Source organism: Scyliorhinus torazame, chromosome 9 (genome assembly GCF_047496885.1).
Source record: "Scyliorhinus torazame isolate Kashiwa2021f chromosome 9, sScyTor2.1, whole genome shotgun sequence".
NCBI classification, from domain to species: domain Eukaryota; kingdom Metazoa; phylum Chordata; class Chondrichthyes; order Carcharhiniformes; family Scyliorhinidae; genus Scyliorhinus; species Scyliorhinus torazame.
This window is the reverse complement of record NC_092715.1, coordinates 208,313,065-208,333,770: the sequence shown is the minus strand read 5'-3', so window position 1 is coordinate 208,333,770 and position 20,706 is coordinate 208,313,065. Positions and strand designations below refer to the sequence as shown.

The following is a 20,706-nucleotide window of genomic DNA, read 5'->3' as shown; positions in this document are numbered from 1 at the left end:
CAACAGTATATATGGAGATCTTGCGTGGTGCCAGATTTAAATTGCCATCAGAAAAGGTGAAGTCTGTGCTAGAGAGATCGCTAGATTTTATTTTTGTGAGAGTAACTTTCTTTGCGGTCAGTAACCCCTTGTTTCTTTGTTGACCATAAAATATAGTCCCATAACTTATTATAAAAATTTCTTTAATCATATTGGAGAAATTTGTCGTTCCACAAATATAAAATGAGCTTTACTAGACCAGTGAAATTGTTCTGTATTAGTTATGAACTTAGAATATCTTGGGCGGGGGGGGGGATGGTTGCACCTTATTCAACAAAGTACAACCTTCTCAAGGGTTTTCAGTGAAAGTAATGGTTGAAAAATGTAAGTTTAATGTCCAAAGCAGCTGATCAGAATGTACCGGTGCAGTTCAGTCATTTCTAATTACAGCCTGGGGAACCTCGGCAGCATAATCTCTGATGGAACACAGCATGACTGACAGCAACTTATGAACTTTGTGTTATTCTGCACATGCGCAGATGCCCAAAGTTGGGTTTATTTTCAGCTGGGGTAATGACAGCGAATGCAGAGTTACCACTGCAAAATCTGAACAGCAATATTTAAACTTTTACTTTCATCCAACTTGTATGTCCCAATATGTATTTTTCTCTCTGCAATAATCAGTGCTTTTAACTTCCTGATTTGCCGACTATGACAATTCTTCTGTGTATTTTTGCTGATTGCCATGCTTGATGTAATATTGTTGCGGGATGTCTGCCGATCTCCTTCACTTAATGCCAGATGCAAATTAACATTTGGGAAAAGAGAAATCTAGACCACAATTAATTTAGATATTTCTATACAGCTTTATTAAGAGGTCAGCAATGAGCATAGCAGTTTTTCTCCTATCCATAATCTTGTGTTGGCCATGGTTCCCAAATGTTACTTGACATTTGGATTGCTAGCACCCTCTATGGGTTGTAGGTGTGTCTAAAATTTTCCGGTTTCTGGATTCTTGCTAGTTAAAAATTAACCCTGGCTGCCTTCCAATGAATTGGGGATATTTAATATAGAACGGTTACAATAAATGCTTTTGTCTAACTTAGCATCTTAAATCTGATACAGCAGTTTAGTTTTGCTCAACTGTTGTACCTGTTTGTGTGAGGGCGATGATCATTTTCATTTTTCTGTATTTTAGGTGTCCGCCTAAAAGAAGGATGTTTTATCAATCGTAGTTTGTTTGTGCTTGGTCAAGTTATTAAGAAACTCAGTGACGGACAAGCTGGGTAGGAAATTGCTTTACTGTTTAGAATTTGACTATAATTGATTGTTCAGAATAATGTGACATGTTTAATGTATGTCATTCACAACTGAAAGCTAACGTTTAAATTTCAGAAGAGGGTTTTAACTTTTTTTGCCTTCCTTATCTAATTTTTTGTTTTCCTGTTTTGTAGTGTTTTTTTAAATTATAGAGATAGTAAACTGACTCGGATTCTACAGAACTCACTTGGGGGTAATGCAAGGACTCTAATCATTTGTACAATTACTCCAGTTGGTTTTGAGGAAACTCTCAGTACTCTTCAGGTAAGACTATCCTCTTTCCTATTCTTCTCCCTTGGAGAGAACTGGTGGGCGTACCTACATGACATGATCTGCACTGGTTCAAGAAGGTACCTCACCAGCTTCGAGCCAATGGGCATTGCATATAATTCCTACATAGCATGAAAAAATGTGAGGCAATGTGTTTATGGAATTTTTGGGAGGAATATGTGAATGTTTCACCTTTAAGCTTGCAAGCACATGCTGTTGATTCCTGGTTTCACTGACAGGTGCAAACATCTCCATCTCTGATTTCATTTGATGAGATAGGGGCAAAATCCCTGGAATCAGTTACTGCACAAACAATATTGTGTGAACTACAAGAGTACGGTTGTGTATACAAGCAGTGGAGGCATGATTGCATGAAGGAAGCATTTTATTTTTACCGAACACCAAATGTCTTTGCAATTAACTAGTCATTCCGTTGCAGCTGATTGTGGGCAATAAACTGTCTTTTTTAATTTAGATACACAAAGCTAAAACTTAAACTGGAGGACTCGCGTTCTAGTTCACTTTGCAGCTTGTGCATACTAACCTTCAGCTAGTCTTTGACGGTCCTTATGGTATTGTTATTTATCAAGGAGAAATGGGCACAAAATTAGTTAAATGTCACACTGTTTTCTTTCATTTTCTGTCTCGGCCGCCATCGATATCTATTTTTGAAATCCTCTCCTCTAAGGACTCTAATACTGTAGTAGACAGACCTCTGTCATGTCTGTCCCATTTATGTGTACCCTTGTTTTCATTCCCCTGATATCGCAACTTGTGAAGACCCCTTCCATTTGCTAGTTCACTTTTTATTTCTGCCATCTCCACCTCCAATGTGCTCTCTTAGGTTCTCTCTTATGTAACCCCCCTGCACTTTTCTATTCTCTGGAGCTTCTACTGTTTTGTATCTGCCATCAGTTCTCCCCCCCCCCCCCCCCCCCCCTTTTTTTTTTTTGTTTTAAAACCTTATCCAACCTAGGATATCTCTTAACGTCCAGGGATCTTGGGACTTATTGCTCCCACCCGTCACCTTTTACGGGAACATGTTGGCTCTGTTCTCTCTCTTTTTTTTTCCTTTTTGAATAAATCCTGCTGACGTAAATTTTCGTACAATTAGTTGCTGCCAGTCAAATTTGGTCAAATCCTGTATTATCCCATTAAAATTGGCCTTCCCCCAATTCTGAACATGTATTTCCTGTCCATCTTCGTTCCTTTCCATGACTACCTTAAATTCTACTGAGTTATGGTTACTCAGCAAAATGTTCCCCACTGAAACATCTACTGCTTGCCTGACTTCATGCCCTAAAACGCGGCCCAGCACTATCCCCTCTCTTGTAGGACTTTTGACATACTGACATAAAAAGCTCTCCTCGATGCATTTACGAATTCTGCCTCCCACTAAACCTTTCGACTATCCCAGTTAATATTGGGGGAAGTTGAAATCTCTTATTATTACCCTGTTATATTTACGTTTCTCTGAGATTTGCCGATATCTCCCTTTCTAACGCTCCCTGACTGTTTGGGAACCTGTATTACACTCCCAGCAATGTGATTTTCCCCTTTTTTGTTTCTGAGCTCTACCCATGTGGCTTGATTTGAGGAACCTTCTAAGATATATCATCCCTTCTTACTGCAGTAATTGACTCAGTGATCAATATTGCGACACCACTACTTCTGTGCAAGTACACACATGCCATCCAACCTTGCCATACTACTCCCTGTGCCTTAACTTGTCTATTATCGGCCTTCGAGGCTGACTTTTTCTTCTTCTACCATTTGAGTATGAAGAGGGGATGGTTAGGTTCTCTTTGGATAAATTATTGCCTAGCATTTCTTTGACGCAAATGCTATTTGCCACTTATCAACACTTGTTTTGATCAGGTATTGTTTTGGATTGATTTCTTCAGTACCTGAGGAGTTGCGAATGGTACTGAATATTGCAATCGGTCAGGAACATCCCCACTTCTGACCTTTCATTGGAAGATGGACCATGAAACGTTCAACAATTAACATCCTGGTGGTTACTATTGACCAGAAACTAGATTTGACTAGTCCTATAAATACAGTGGGTACAAGAGCAGGTTGGAAGGTGGGAATCCTGCGGAAGGTAACGCACTTCCCACCTAACTCCCCAAAGCCTGTCCAGCACCTACAAGGCACAATCAGGAATGTGATGGAATGGTCTCCACTGTCAGGATGAGTGCACCATCAACTCACTCGAGAAGCTCGACACCATTCGGGACAAAGCAGCCCGCTTGATTGGCACCCCTTCCACAAACATTTACTCCCAATACCAACGGACAGTGGCAGCTGTGCGTACCACCTACAAGGTGCACTGCAGGAATTCACCAAGGGTCCTTTGGCAGTACATTCCAAACCCATGACCACAATAATCTAGAAAGACAAGAGCAGCATTATCATAGAATTATCATAGAATTTACAGTGCAGAAGGAGGCCATTATACCTGGGAACACAACCACCTGGAAGTTCCCCTCCAAGTCACTCACCATACTGACTTGAAAATTTTTCGCCTTTCCTTCACTGTCGCTGTGTTAAAATCCTGGAACTTCTTCCTTAACAGCACAATGGCTGCACCTGCACCTCTGACTGCAGTGGTTTAAGAAGGAAGCTCTCCACCATCTTCTCTGGCAACTAGGGATGGGCAATAAATGCTGGCCAGCCAGCAACGCCCAATTCCACAAATACATTTTTTAAAAACTGAAGATGGTTGCAGCTCAGGCAGAGACAGCTATAGTGCTGTCCTGTGCTGAGATGATTCACCCCTGCCTCCCTGTTCCCATTGACTTTGGTTTTGCTAGGGCTTTTGGATGCCACTCAGTCAAATGCTGTCATAATGTCATGGGATGCTCTGTCTCTCGTGTGTTGCTGTCACTGTTTAGTATGCATTAGCCCTTCATCAGGTTGACATATTACTTTATGGATATTTGCGCTGCCGCTTCTGGCATGTTGGTCTACTGGCTTGTTTGTAGAGTGAGTGATTTTCCTGGGCCATGAGGTTAGAGATTGAATTGCATAAAAATCTGTTGCTGCTGATGGCCTGCATTTGAGAAGCTAGATTTGTTCTTGATTTATCCCTTGGATATTTTTGAGGGTGTCCTCAGTGAGAAGACATGGTTCTGTCTCCACTGGGACTGTATGGTGGTTCCTCCTACCAATACTATCGTGGACAAAAGAATCAATAGCCGGTAGATTAGTAAGGGTGTGGTGAAGTTGGAATTTTCCACTTGCTTCCCTCTGCACCAACCACAAACCCTGTCTGGTATTATATGTCCCTTCAGAATTCGGCCAGCTCGGTCAATACGGAAGCCCCCGACCTAGAGTATATTCTGTGTCTGTGCTTCTTCCAAATGGTATTTAGCATGGAAGGATACTAATTCATCAGGTGAGGGTGGTTAGCATGAAGGAATACTAATTCCTCAGATGAGGGAGGATGGTAGATGGTTTCTCAGGTGAGGGCCGAGACCAGAAATGCATGATGTGGTTTGGACATGTGTCAGGCTGTTACTTAACTAGCCCGTGGGACTGGTCTTGTAATTTTGGCACAATTACCCAGATGTTAACATAGAACATACAGTGCAGAAGGAGGCCATCCGGCCCATCGAGTCTGCACCGACCCACTTAAGCCCTCACTTCCACCCTATCACCGTCACCCAATGACCCCTCCTAACCTTTTTTGTTTTGGACACTAAGGGCAATTTAGGATGGCCAAACCACCTAAATTGCACGTGTTTGGACTGTGGGAGGAAACTGGAGCATCCGGAGGAAACCCACCCAGACACTGCGAGAACATGCAGATTCTGCACAGACAGTGACCCAGCAGGGAATCGAACCTGGGACCCTGGCACGGTGAAGTCGCAATGTTATTCATTGTCCTCCCGTCCTTAACAAGGTTGACTTTGCAGTGTCGGCAGGGCTGGGTGGGTGAGCCATTGATCTAGGAATGAAACGATATTGCCAGATGGTCCCTGGTTTTATTCCTTTAAGCTTTTCTGTAGTGGTTTGGTTCAACTGAGCGTCTTGCTATGACATTTCAGCGGGCAGGTAAGAGTCAACCACATTGCAATGGGTCTGGAGTAATATGTAGGCCAGACGAGATCAGGATGGCAAACTTCCTTCCCTAAAAGGGCATTGGTAACAATCGATGATGAGACTAGGTTTCAATTCCTGATTTAATTGTTTGGGTTCATTAAATAAATTCAAGTTCGATCAGCTGTCATGCTAGTATTGGAATCTCATGTACCAGGGCATTAGCCCAGGCCTCTTGATTACTTTTCTAATGACATTACCAATGCACCCACCCCCTTTTCTTTTCATCGATCTGATGCTATCTGAGGATTGATCGATATTTTTCTGTGGATACTTTGTGCCTTTTAAAGGAATGTATACTTGTTTTGAATTATGTAATCTTTACACGATAGCCATTGTTTATTTATTGTTATATCTTTAATCATGTTTTCCAATCTGCCTACATCAATTTGCACCCCTTACCCATATCATTTGTTTAGATTAAAAACTGTAGTTTCAAATAAACACAATATAAAATTCCATCATGTCTCTTCCCTGGAGGCCTTTCTGCTATAAGGTTATTAAATGTAGGTTGCCCAGTCGATACAACGATTAAGGTCTCCCATGATTGCTCCGACCCTTTTTAATTTGGCCATTTGGATTATTTGACCACATATCCAATTGTTGTTAGTTTAAAAAAATATATATTTTATTAAAGTTTTCAAACACAATTTTTCCACCTTACAAATCAACAAAAGATAACACAATAACTAATAAATAACATAATTTAAATAAAATAGTGATATAACAAAGTAACAAAAAATAGTGCTCCCCCCCTCCACCCCAACCAGAACAAAACAGGTTGCCCTCTTTTCTCCCCCCCCCCCCCCCCCCCCCTGGGCTGCTGCTGCTGACGATCTATTTTCCCTTAACGTTCCGTGAGATAGTCAAGGAACGGTTGCCACCGCCTGGAGAACCCCTGAACCGATCCTCTCAACGCAAACTTCATTCGTTCCAGCTTTATGAACCCTGCCATATTGTTTGTCCAGGCCTCCACGCTGGGGGGTTTCGCTTCCTTCCACATGAGTAAGATCCTTCGCCGGGCTACCAGGGACGCAAAGGCCAGAATATCGGCCTCTTTCTCCTCCTGCACTCCCGGCTCATCCGCTACCCCAAATATAGCTAACCCCCCAACCTGGCTTGACCCGGACCTTCACCACCTTTGAAATCACTCTTGCCACTCCCCTCCAGTACTCATCCAGTGCCGGACACGACCAAAACATGTGTGTGGTTCGCCGGGCTTCCCAAGCACCTCCCGCACCTGTCCTCCACCCTGAAGAACCTGCTCAGCCTCGCTCCCGTCATGTGTGCTCTGTGTAGAACCTTGAATTGTATCAGGCTAAGCCTGGCACACGAGGAAGAGGAATTTACCCTACTTAGGGCATCAGCCCACAGACCCTCCTCAATCTCCTCCCCCAGCTCTTCTTCCCATTTTCCCTTCAGCTCCTCTACCAGCGCCTCCCCCTCCTCTCTCATCTCCTGATATATTTCGGACACTTTGCCCTCCCAGACCCATACCCCCGAAATCACTCTATCCTGGATCCCCTGTGTCGAGAGCAGTGGAAATTCCCTCCCCTGTTGCCTCGTAAACGCCCTCACTTGCATGTATCTAAAGATATTACCTGGGGGCAACTCATACTTTTCCTCCAGCGCTCCCAAGCTCGCAAACGTCCCGTCAATAAACAAATCTCCCAATCTCCTAATTCCTGCCCGATGCCTGATCTGGAACCCTCCGTCCACCCTTCCTGGGACAAACCTATGGTTGTTCCTGATCGGGGACCACACCAAGGCACATGTCACACCCCTATGTCGCCTCCATTGCCCCCAGATCCTTAAGGTTGCCGCCACCACTGGGTTTGTGGTATACATTTTCGGGGAGAGCGGTAGCGGCGCCATCACCAGCGCCTTTAGGCTCGTTCCTTTACAGGACGCCATTTCCAGCCTCTTCCACGCTGCCCCCTCTCCCTCCCTCATCCACTTGCGAACCATCGCCACATTGGCGGCCCAGTAATAATCGTCCAAATTCGGCAACTCCAGTCTCCCTCTGTCCTTGCTGCGCTGCAGGAACCCCCTCCTTATCCTCGGGGTCTTCCCTGCCCACACACAACTCATAACACTCCTATCTATTTTCTTACAAAAGGCCTTAGTGATCAAAATGGGGAGACATTGAAACACGAAAAGAAACCTTGGGAGGACCATCATCTTGACCGCCTGCACTCTGCCCGCCAATGAGAGCGGCAACATATCCCACCTCTTGAAATCCTCCTCCATCTGCTCCACCAGCCGCGTCAGATTGAGTTTGTGTAAAGTTCCCTAGCTACCTGAATCCCCAAATATCGGAAGCTCCTTTCCGCTCTCAACGGCAGGTCGTCTATCCCTTTTCCCTGATCCCCGGGATGTACTACGAAAAGCTCACTCTTCCCCATATTAAGCCTATATCCCGAAAAATCTCCAAACTCCCTCAATATCTGCATAACCTCTGTCATCCCCTCCACAGGATCCGCCACATACAGCAGTAGGTCATCTGCATAGAGTGACACTGTGTTCCTCTCACCCTCTAACCACCCCCTCCATTTCCTAGAGTCTCTCCACGCTATGGCCAGTGGTTCAATTGCCAGCGCGAACAGCAATGGGGACAGAGGGCACCCCTTCCTCGTTTCCCTGTGTAACCGAAAATACTCCAATCTCTGCCGATTTGTGACTACACTTGCCACTTGGGGCCCCATAGAGGAGTTTAACCCAACTGACAAACCCCTCCCCGAACCCAAACCTCCTCAGCACCTCCCCAGAAATACACACACTCTACCCTATCAAATGCCTTCTCTGCATCCATCGCTGCCACTATCTCTGCCTCCCCTTCCGCTGGGGGCATCATTATCACCCCCAACAGCCGTCGCAGGTTAGCATTCAGTTGTCTCCCCTTTACAAACCCTGTCTGGTCTACATGCACCACCCCCGGGACACAATCCTCGATCCTCATCGCCAGCACTTTTGCCAGCAACTTGGAGTCTACATTCAGGAGTGAGATAGGCCTATATGACCCGCATTGCAGCGGATCTTTATCCCGCTTCAGGATTAATGATATCATCGCCTCCGACATTGCCGGGGGTAGAGTCCCCCCTTCTCTGGCCTCGTTAAAGGTTCTTGCCAGTTCGGGGCATATACATTTACCAGCACGACCTCCATTCCCTGCAATCTACCACTCAGCATCACATATCGGCCACCGTTGTCCACTACTATATTCCTAGCCTCGAACGACACCCGTTTCCCCACCAATATAGCCACCCCTCTATTTTTCGCGTCCAGCCCTGAGTGGAACACCTGTCCCACCCATCCTTTCCTTAACCTAACCTGATCCGCCACCTTCAGATGCGTCTCCTGAAGCATGACCACGTCTGCCTTCAGTCCTTTTAAGTGCACGAACACTTGGACCCTCTTAATCGGCCCATTTAGGCCTCTCACATTCCACGTGATCAGCCGGATTGGGGGGCTGCCCCCCCCCCCCCCCCCCCCCCCCCCCCAAAACTAGCCATCACCTACTCTAGGCCAGTCCCACGTCCAGGTCCCGCACACCCACCAGTCCCCCAGGCGGCGCACTCCCGTCCCGACCACCTCTTCCCTTGTCAGCTCCCTCTCCATCCCAGCAGCAGCAACCCAGTTATCCCCCGTGTTTCCCCCCCCCCGCTAGATCCCCATCTAGCATGGTTACTCCCCCATAATGCTTCTGAAAGTCAGCTGACCCTGGCTTCCCCAGCTCTCTCCTTGACCCCCCCCCCCCCCCCCCCCCCCCCCCCCCGGTGTGTGGAACTCTCCTCCTCCTTGCGCCTATCTTCCTGCCATCATCTCCCTAGCGTGGGAAAAACCCCACGCTTTCCTAGATCAGCCCCGCCCCCTATGGCGCAGCTCCCACTACAGCCCCGTTTCCACCGGCGCCCACATTTCTCAGTGTCCCCCTGTCAAAGAAAAAAGGAATTCTTCTCTTCCCTTTCCCCTCCCCATCTATCGTCCCGATACGGTGAACCTCCCATTCCCCAATTTACATTTCTGTACATCAACATCGTCATCTCCCCCACAGCATCAGTCCCTCAGTCCTGGTCCAATTTCTCTTTTTGGATGAAGGCCCATGCCTCTTCCGACGTTTCAAAGTAGTAGTGTCTATGTTGGTATGTGACCCACAATCGCGCTGGCTGCAGCATCCCAAACTTTACTTTCTTCTTGTGAAGCGCCGCCTTGGCCCGATTAAAACTTGCTCTCCTTTTCGCCACCTCCGCGCTCCAGTCCTGATACACTTGTATCACCGCATTCTCCCACCTGCTGCTCCGTACCTTCTTGGCCCAGCTCAAAACAGCCTCTCTGTCGGTGAAGCGGTGAAATCTCACCACTATCGCCCTTGGTGGTTCTCCAGCCTTGGGTCTCCTTGCAAGGACCCGGTGAGCCCCTTCCACCTCCAGGGGGCCCGAGGGGGCCTCAGCTCCCATTAGCGAATGGAGCATCGTGCTCACATAAGCCCTAACATCAGCTCCCTCCACTCCCTCGGGGAGACCCAGAATCCGGAGGTTCTTTCTCCTCTATCTGTTCTCCAGGCCTTCGAGTCTTTCGATACACCTCTTGTGTAGCGCCTCGTGCGTCTCCATTTTTACCGCTAGGCCCAGAATCTCATCCTCGTTCTCAGCTGCCTTCTTCTTCACCCCACGGAGCTCTATCGCCTGGGCCTTTTGCGTTTCTTTTAGCCCTTCGATTGCCAACATCGGCGCCAGCACCACCTTCTTTAATTCCTCCACACAACGTCTAAGGAATTCCTGCTGATCCGGCCCCCATGTCGTCTGGTCTCCACCCCTCGCCATCTTGCTCTCCCTTCTCTTCTCTGCCGCTGCTCCAGAGGATCCTTCGTAATCGGGCCACTACCACCGATCTTTTCCATACACACTAGGGGGGACTCCTTACTTCGTCACCCCACACTGGGTTTGGTCCGAAAAAATTTCCGTTTGGGCTCCCAAAAAGAGCCCAAAAGTTCGGGAGCTGCCGAAACGTGCCGAAACTTAGCAGTGCATCGCCGCAACCGGAAGTCGCCGTAAAGTTGTTTTTTAACCTGATGGGTGTGACTGCCTTCTGGAACAAAGTATCCAAGTAACTTCCCATCCCTGATGCAGCTTAAACAACAATTTTGAGCTTAAGTGCCTTGAACTACAGACACCTAATTGTAGATTTGGCTATGTGATTGAAATATTTCCACAAACTCTTACATACTGCAGTTATGGCATGCCACATGTCGGCTAGTTTGATTAACTTCATAAATTAATTTTTAGTTCAATTGATTATTTCAATTCTATTAATTGGTCTATCTCGTTTAAGTTGCTCATTTAGTAAAGTAGTAGCAAGTTCATTTCCCAGCTTGGAGGCAAACTAAATTACGATACTTCCCAACCCATCACATACTGCTCTCCTCTGTTGTCACTCCTTGATTTGGTTGAATGTGAAGTTGCAACTCCAGGCCCTCTGTTCCTCATCTTTTCAGATTTGTAGGATCTCGTCTTCTAATAAGAATCAAAAGTCTGGTTCATTGGAGGTGTCCAAAATCCAACTTTTATTGCTAATTATTCACCTTAATACACTTGCATAAGAACTGAATCAAAAACATAGATCAAAATAATGCATTGCGAAAAGAATTAAACATAAAGCCTAAGAAAAGTGTAAAGAAATTACTTCAAAACAAAATAAATCGATAGATGGTTCAAAAATTCATGAAAGCATAAATTCAGAACAACCCCTCAACCATGAGGTCTTACTTTAAGGAAATTCTTATCAATGGTCTAATCCCTCGTTCACTCTCATTGGTTTCTAATTCTCAGCTGAGACCTCCTGATTTGTTCAAATAGATGTCTGTAACTCAGATGATTTATTAATCAAACATTGGTCATTACTTAAGATTTACTAATGTCCAAAATTAATTCGGTGTCTACGTGTGCCACCTTATGAGAATAAGATTCTCATGTCATAGCTAGCCATTAACCTTGCTGTAGCTAATTATTTGATACATTCTTATTACTAAATGCGCTGGAATACAATGGTCTATTCATTATCTGAAACAATGTCTGAATTTCTGCAGACATGGCGCCAAAGTTCAATAGTTTATTCATTATCTGAAACAGTGACTCCTTTTGCATTCGGGGTCTTTTGAATAATTTTGTTCTCTAGCTATGCACTCAATCAATCAAAGAACAAAGAAATGTACAGCACAGGAACAGGCCCTTCGGCCCTCCAAGCCCGTGCCGACCATACTGCCCGACTAAACCACAATCTTCTACATTTCCTGGGTCCGTATCCTTCTATTCCCATCCTATTCATATATTTGTCAAGATGCCCCTTAAATGTCCCTATCGTCCCTGCTTCCACTACCTCCTCCGGTAGTGAGTTCCAGGCACCCACTACCCTCTGCGTAAAAAACTTGCCTCGTACATCTACTCTAAACCTTGCCCCTCTCACCTTAAACCTATGCCCCCTAGTAATTGACCCCTCTACCCTGGGGAAAAGCCTCTGACTATCCACTCTGTCTATGCCCCTCAAAATTTTGTATACCTCTATCAGGTCGCCCCTCCACCTCCTTCGTTCCAGTGAGAACAAACCGAGTTTATTCAATTGCTCCTCATAGCTTATGCCCTCCATACCAGGCAACATTCTGGTAAATCTCTTCTGCACCCTCTCTAAAGCCTCCACATCCTTCTGGTAGTGTGGCGACCAAAATTGAACACTATACTCCAAGTGTGGCCTAACTAAGGTTCTATACAGCTGCAACATGACTTGCCAATTCTTATACTCAATGCCCCGGCCAATGAAGGCAAGCATGCCGTATGCCTTCTTGACTACCTTCTCCACCTGTGTTGCCCCTTTCAATGACCTGTGGACCTGTACTCCTAGATCTCTTTGACTTTCAATACTCTTGAGGGTTCTACCATTCACTGTATATTCCCTACCTGCATTAGCCCTTCCAAAATGCATTACCTCACATTTGTCCGGATTAAACTCCATCTGCCATCTCTCCGCCCAAGTCTCCAGACAATCTAAATCCTGCTGTATCCTCCAACAGTCCTCATCGCTATCCGCAATTCCACCAACCTTTGTGTCGTCTGCAAACTTACTAATCAGACCAGTTACATTTTCCTCCAAATCATTTATATATACTACAAAGAGCAAAGGTCCCAGCACTGATCCCTGTGGAACACCACTGGTCACAGCCCTCCAATTAGAAAAGCATCCCTCCATTGCTACCCTCTGCCTTCTATGGCCTAGCCAGTTCTGTATCCACCTTGCCAGTTCACCCCTGATCCCGTGTGACTTCACCTTTTGTACTAGTCTACCATGAGGGACCTTGTCAAAGGCCTTACTGAAGTCCATATAGACAACATCTACTGCCCTACCTGCATCAATCATCTTAGTGACCTCCTCGAAAAACTCTATCAAGTTAGTGAGACACGACCGCCCCTTCACAAAACCGTGCTGCCTCTCACTAATACGTCCATTTGCTTCCAAATGGGAGTAGATCCTGTCTCGAAGAATTCTCTCCAGTAATTTCCCTACCACTGAAGTAAGGCTCACCGGCCTGTAGTTCCCGGGATTATCCTTGCTACCCTTCTTAAACAGAGGAATAACATTGGCTATTCTCCAGTCCTCCGGGACATCCCCTGAAGACAGCGAGGATCCAAAGATTTCTGTCAAGGCCTCAGCAATTTCCTCTCCAGCCTCCTTCAGTATTCTGGGGTAGATCCCATCAGGCCCTGGGGACTTATCTACCTTAATATTTTTTAAGACACCCAACACCTCGTCTTTTTGGATCACAATGTGACCCAGGCTATCTACACCCCCTTCTCCAGACTCAACATCTACCAATTCCTTCTCTTTGGTGAATACTGATGCAAAGTATTCATTTAGTACCTCGCCCATTTCCTCTGGCTCCACACATAGATTCCCTTGCCTATCCTTCAGTGGGCCAACCCTTTCCCTGGCTACCCTCTTGCTTTTTATGTACGTGTAAAAAGCCTTGGGATTTTCCTTAACCCTATTTGCCAATGACTTTTCATGACCCCTTCTAGCCCTCCTGACTCCTTGCTTAAGTTCCTTCCTACTTTCCTTATATGCCACACAGGCTTCGTCTGTTCCCAGCATTTTAGCCCTGACAAATGCCTCCTTTTTCTTTTTGACGAGGCCTACAATATCACTCGTCATCCAAGGTTCCCGAAAATTGCCGTATTTATCTTTCTTCCTCACAGGAACATGCCGGTCCTGTATTCCTTTCAACTGCCACTTGAAAGCCTCCCACATGTCAGATGTTGATTTGCCCTCAAACATCCGCCCCCAATCTATGTTCTTCAGTTCCCGCCTAATATTGTTATAATTAGCCTTCCCCCAATTTAGCACATTCATCCTTGGACCACTCTTATCCTTGTCCACCAGTACTTTAAAACTTACTGAATTGTGGTCACTGTTACCGAAATGCTCCCCTACTGAAACATCTACCACCTGGCCGGGCTCATTCCCCAATACCAGGTCCAGTACCGCCCCTTCCCTAGTTGGACTGTTTACATATTGTTTTAAGAAGCCCTCCTGGATGCTCCTTACAAACTCTGCCCCGTCTAAGCCCCTGGCACTAAGTGAGTCCCAGTCAATATTGGGGAAGTTGAAGTCTCCCATCACCACAACCCTGTTGTTTTTACTCTTTTCCAAAATCTGTCTACCTATCTGCTCCTCTATCTCCCGCTGGCTGTTGGGAGGCCTGTAGTATACCCCCAACATTGTGACTGCACCCTTCTTATTCCTGATCTCTACCCATATAGCCTCACTGCCCTCTGAGGTGTCCTCTCGCAGTATAGCTGTGACATTCTCCCGAACAAGTAGCGCAACTCCGCCTCCCCTTTTACATCCCCCTCTATCCCGCCTGAAACATCTAAATCCTGGAACGTTTAGCTGCCAATCCTGCCCTTCCCTCAACCAGGTCTCTGTAATGGCAACAACATCATAGTTCCAAGTACTAATCCAAGCTCTTTTAAGTTCATCTGCCTTACCCGTAATGCTCCTTGCATTAAAACATATGCACTTCAGGCCACCAGACCCGCTGTGTTCAGCAACTTCTCCCCGTCTGCTCTGCCTCAGAGCCACACTGTCCCTATTCCCTAGTTCTCCCTCAATGCTCTCACCTTCTGACCTATTGCTCCCGTGCCCACCCCCCTGCCATACTAGTTTAAACCCTCCTGTGTGACACTAGCAAACCTCACGGCCAGGATATTTATGCCTCTCCTTAAAAGGCACCCAATCCTTAAAAGGCACCCAATAAATCAATAATCTATCAGATCTCTGCGCTGGCTCCCTGCTACTCTTTTTGATTCACCATTTGCCCATGGTTCCTTGTCTCTAATCTCTACAGTTGAAGATTATAGGATCCCTATTCACACACCCTTAGAGCTGGCGACAAATAAAGATGATGTCTCTTAAATGTTCCCTTTTTAAAAAGATTTTTCTCCTCCATTTTCATGCATATCAGCCATGTAATAATATCTATTGTTTGCCTTTTTAAAAAAAAAAAAAAAAATCACGCTACAATCCTTATTTATTTTCCTTTATCTCCTGTCAATTTATTCTTGAAAATGATCCAGTTTTCCCCCAAACTCTTTTGGGTTACAGCTGAAATGGTGCCTTGGTAGTTCTCTCCAGGTGCTGTCTGGCCTGTATGTTTACCAGCCCTGTTTGTGAATGTGATGGGATATAAATGAGAAGTTGAGGACACATTATGTATAAAAATATTGAAAAAGAGTAAGTCATCCCTTGTGACCCCTGTCCTTGGTCCTGTTTCTGCAAAGTCTCCTCAATTGGAATTGTGTGATTGGAGTTCAAGTGGGTTGTTTACAATTTCTAAATATGAGAGCTATTAACAATTAATGCATAATTGAAATTTGTTAATTGAAGTTTCCTTGTGGAAATGAGCTCTCCAACATCAATCAATTGAAGTGATAGATTTATATTGGTTGGAAGGGGATGTCCTCTGAGGTGCTGGAGTAGTTCAGTGGGTCGCTCTCCTGAGCTGGAAGGCACAGGTTCACATCCCACTATTGTTGGGCATGAAGAAAGCCAGCATGTATTGGTGCCAGTCCGCAACTGGATGAATGGTGAGTGCTAGCAGCAGGAAGTGCATCTAGCTGTAAACCCCCCTCCCCCCCCCAAACCCAAAAATGATGGTTTCTATGAAGGCGTGACCAATCGGCATTGTGCAGAACCCATGTAACATGGGAAAAGGGAGGGAATGTACTTCCTTAAAGGAAAGTTTTCTCCACTAACAGATGCCAACACCAAGTTGAAACATGTAACATATTTTTCTCATTAGTTTGCAAGCACTGCCAAATTCATGAAGAATACACCTCATGTGAATGAAGTGTTGGATGACGAAGCAATGTTGAAGCGATGTAGCAAAGAAATAACGGTACTTAAAAATCAGCTGGAAGAAGTAAGTTGATGCTACTTGGGAAATATAATTTGGAATTGTTTTCTCAACTTGACTCTTCCCAGAATGCAAACCAGAATTCCATCGGCAGTTTACTTCGTCATTAAACAGAAGGGAAGGTTAGAAGAAAACAAAATTTAGTTGTAAATGGCCACACCCAGCACTAACTGTATTTAATGCATAGTTACCTCTCAATTACCTACCTTGTTTTCTTTGAGTGATAACTGTTTACTTTCAACTATTTACTGGTATCTTTATTTTTCCATAAACTTTAATTTGTTCCATTTGTGTCTGCCTTAACTCAGCTGCAGTACTCTCAGCTGACTTTTAAGCTAAATTTACAAGCCCCATTTCTGAGATGTCACGCAATCAAGGCTGATGTTTTTAGGCAGCACTGAGTAAGTGCTACCTTGTGGGTTACTCCATCTTTTGGATGAGATATCAAGCCAAGGCTCAATCTGGTTTCAGCTGGATGTACCAACCCTAGCCAACATATCCTTCTGTCCGTATTGCTAAAACGTATTATTTATTTGATTGCTGTTTGTGGGATCTTGCAGTGGGTAAATTGGCTGTAGTATTATCTACATTTTAACTGACTTGACTACACTTGAAAAATACTTAATTGGCTGAAGTGCTTTGGGGCATTCTGGAAACATAAAATGTATTAATACAAGTTTTATCCTTCACATGTGAATTGCTGGATTAAAAACCACAAGTGTGTCTAGTTTGCGGCCTATCATCCTAGCAGCTGCATGATACAAATATAATTTAACCTGTTGACTAACGCAAGACTAAATGTAAGACTCTTCTCTGGTCTCGAAGATCTACTCTTGAGATCAATGTTACGCAATAACTTGGCATACTGTTGCACTAAATGTAATAGATCTCCCAGTGTGATTTCAGAATGGCTAACCAGACCATTCTATCAATTGCTGTAACAAAGTTATGTAGGATTGTTTCTTTACATACCATCCTTACCTTGGCAAATAAATCAACTAGCTTTGACGAAGAGTCATCCAAACTCAATGTTGGCTCCGTTCTCTCCACAGATGCTGCTAGACCCGCTGAGATTGTCCAGCTTTTTGTTTGACCTTAAATCAACTGTCTAATTGGATTATTAGCCCCACTCTGGCCATCCATGACCATCCCTATGTAATCATATCTTGCCTTTAACTGGGGTGGGTGTCTCCAGGTGAATGCCAAGAATGGTTGTATTTACTCTATCTTGGGGCAGGAAGAAGGATATTCACACATTCCTGAGTGACAATTATCTTAGTTTCTGAAGATGAATTGTCTGTGGCAAACCATCACCTTGGACATGTACATTGTGTGTGCACTTCAGTATCGCACCCCATGAAACAAATCTTTGCCCACAGGAGTCCTCCACTGCCAGCTTGTATTCATTAGTATAAAAGAAGCAAAAGCATTGTTATATAATTTAAAAACAATTAATACAATTTAAATGGTTTATTGGCTTACTCTAATGCCAATCTGTATATTGGTCTACACAGACCCAGGTGTGAGGTGAGGAAAGCTGCTGTTATAGGTCTAAAGTCATCTGTTCTCAAAATGCTATATGTGCCACATATCAAATCTCGTGTACTGTATTCCAAATTATTATTTTTGAAAGAAGCTATCTCGTTTGCATTTGAACCAATTATCCACTTCCACTGACTCTCTATGAAACATATATTCCACAGATTTACCATCCACTTGTTTTGAATTTACTACCCCACCCACCTGCCCCAGGACGGTGTCATAAAATTGAATTATATCCCTCCAACTCAAAGAATCATTCTGTGTTCTCAAGGTATCCCAAAGTACTTTACAGCTGCAAATTGTTTTCAAAGTGGAGTCACTGCTGCGCCGAAATGTGGCGACTACGGGCTTTTCACAGTAACTTCATTTGAAGCCTACTTGTGACAATAAGCAATTTTCATTTCATTTTATTTCATTTCATGTAGATATACAAATGAGGACAGGAATGCTGTGTGGGTCTGCCAACTTTATTAAAAAAAAATCTAAGATTGAGGAGTGAGCTTAATAGGTCTTTAAAAGTAGAAAGCTTTGGATGATTGGATAGAGAGAGAATATTTCCTCTTGTGGGCAGAACATAATTCAGGGTCGTTAATATAAGGTAGCTATCAAGAAATGCAATGAGGAATTCAGAAGAAATGTCTTTACTCCAAGAATGATGAGGAGTGGTTGAAATGAATGGCATTGATACATTTAAAGCAAAGCTAGTTAAATGTGAGAAAGAAGGGAATAGAGGGTACATAGGAGTAGGCTCAAATGGATGGCCTCATAGAATGGTTGGTCCCAATCACCTGTAATACTCCCCATCCTTTTGTCCCTCAATTGTCAAGTGACAAATTAAATACATTCCAAAAATCTTTTTTATTTCAGTACTGCTTTTGGTTTTAAAATTGGCCATTATAATGTAGTTTTATTTTGCCCAAGGACTTTTGCATTGGAGCAATTTCCCTGATGCCCAGTGTAATTTGAAATGAAAATCGCTTATTGTCACAAGTAGGCTTCAAATGAAGTTACTGTGAAAAGCCCCTAGTCGCCACATTCCGGCGCCTGTTCGGGGAGGCTGTTACGGGAATTTTATTACTTGTCCAGCAATATACATGTAGTTGTAATAATAATCTTTATTATTGTCACAAGTAGGCTTACATTAACACTGCAATGAAGTTACAGTGAAAATCCCCTAGTTGCCTCTTAAGGGATAGTGTGGTTGTACTTTATTTCCATAAATTTAGTTTCTTTCTCTAAGTCTACCTTTCACTTGTAGGGTATGCAAATAGTTTTTGTTCGTTTGTTGCTTGTATATTTTTAATATTGTGTAAGAGTGATGGAGAATAATGATGCTCTGTGCTGAGCTCCCCGAGTTGGCTGGTAGTGTCTTGTTGGCCTAATGGGTCCAATTGTTATCAATTCATAAGTGAGGAGGTGTGAAATTGCAACCACCTGCAGCTTGTGGCAATTTTCTACTTCATGTTATTTTGTCTTTCTGTGATTTATTGAAATAGAGATCAAGGATTCTATTTAATGTGTTTTTGATAACCCTGGAGGTAGGAATCCAATCCAAGAAATGTTGCTATTGATTCATGTTAATCTTATTGGCAATATCATGTTTCTAGCATTAAATGTACTCCTTCATCTGACATTTAGTAAGGAAATATTCCTCAGAGCTCTGTTTGGCCTACTTGATATTTTAAAGCTTTTATTTTTTGTGAAAATGTCAGATATGCACAAAAGATGACACCCGCTGTCGATTGTATGCATTGATACTGAATAGAATTAGCGAATGTATGACTTGGATGAGGGGACCACCTGCTTTGTAACCAAGTTTGCTTGTGGCACAAAAATAGATAGAGCAAGTTGTGAGGAGGGTACAAAGAGCCTGCAAAAGAATATAGTTAGCTTTTTGCGAGTCAACAAAGAATTGGCAGATGGAGTATAATGTGGGGAAAATGAGAGATTTAACCACAACAATAGAAAAACAAGATTATTTAAATGAAGAGATACTGCAGAATGCGGTAGCACAAAGGGATCTGGGTACAAGAACCAAAAAAGTTTACATGTAGGTACGGCAAGACAAATGAAATGTTTTGCTCACGCGATGAATTATGAAAGGGAGGTCTTGCTTCAACTGTACAGGACATTGTTGAGACGGTACCTGGAATGCTGTGTACAATTTGTCATCTTTGGAGGGATATACTTGCATTGGAAGCAGTTCAAGGAAAGGTTGAGCAGATTCTTGGGTTCGATTCTCGGCTTAGTCAATATCTTTGCTGAGTCTGCAAGTTCTCCCCATGTCTGCGTGGGTTTCCTCCAGGTGCTCCAGTTCCTCCTACAAATCCCAAAAGACGTGCTTGTTAGGTGAAATGGACATTCTGAATCCTTCCTCTGTGTACCCGAACAGGCGCCATAGTGTGGTGACGAGGGGCTTTTCACAGTAACTTCATTGCAGTCTGAATGTAAACCTACTTGTGACACTAATAAAGATTATTATTATATTCAAAATGGAGTTAGACTTATTGATTGATGGGGGGGGGTTATTGGTGGCAGGCAAAAAGATGAGCTAAGATCACAATCAGATCAATCAAGATCTTATTAAATAGAGGAGCAGACTCAGTGGGTTGGATGGCCAAATCCTGTTTCTTACAATCTTGTACGTTAAAGTACCTTTTATTGTTGCACAGCTTACTTCAGATAATCGTGTTCACGCAGAGGAGAAAGCTCAACTGTTGTCAGAAAAATATATGCTTCAAATGGAGTTTGAGGAGAAAATTAAGAACTTGACAAAAATGCTCGTCAGAGTTTCAACTGATGAAGAAATGAAGGCACGTGAAATATTTTTTCCAAAATTCTTATTTAGCACAGCTTGATTATGTGATCAATTTTCTGTGCATAAAACTTCAGAACATAATGCAGTGAGATTAATTGCCAATTAATGTGCAAATGAAGCAGTTTCTTTAAAATTATACCAAGGCGGAGTTGTTTTGGAAACTAATGGTGGAGTATTGGAAATTGTTTAGTGACTTTTGGCGATTTCTATT

The 20,706-nt window shown here is 43.9% G+C and overlaps 1 protein-coding gene across 1 annotated transcript in view; it reads left to right on the top strand.

Moving 5' to 3' along the window:
• Window positions 1-20,706, top strand: part of cenpe (centromere protein E) — a 174,222-nt gene that overhangs the window by 41,698 nt on the left and 111,818 nt on the right. Inside the window, exons 10-13 of the mRNA XM_072517648.1 lie at window positions 1,178-1,265; window positions 1,434-1,563; window positions 16,022-16,141; window positions 20,350-20,490. Coding sequence (XP_072373749.1) covers window positions 1,178-1,265; window positions 1,434-1,563; window positions 16,022-16,141; window positions 20,350-20,490 — 479 coding nt within the window. The remainder of the gene's footprint in view (window positions 1-1,177; window positions 1,266-1,433; window positions 1,564-16,021; window positions 16,142-20,349; window positions 20,491-20,706) is intronic.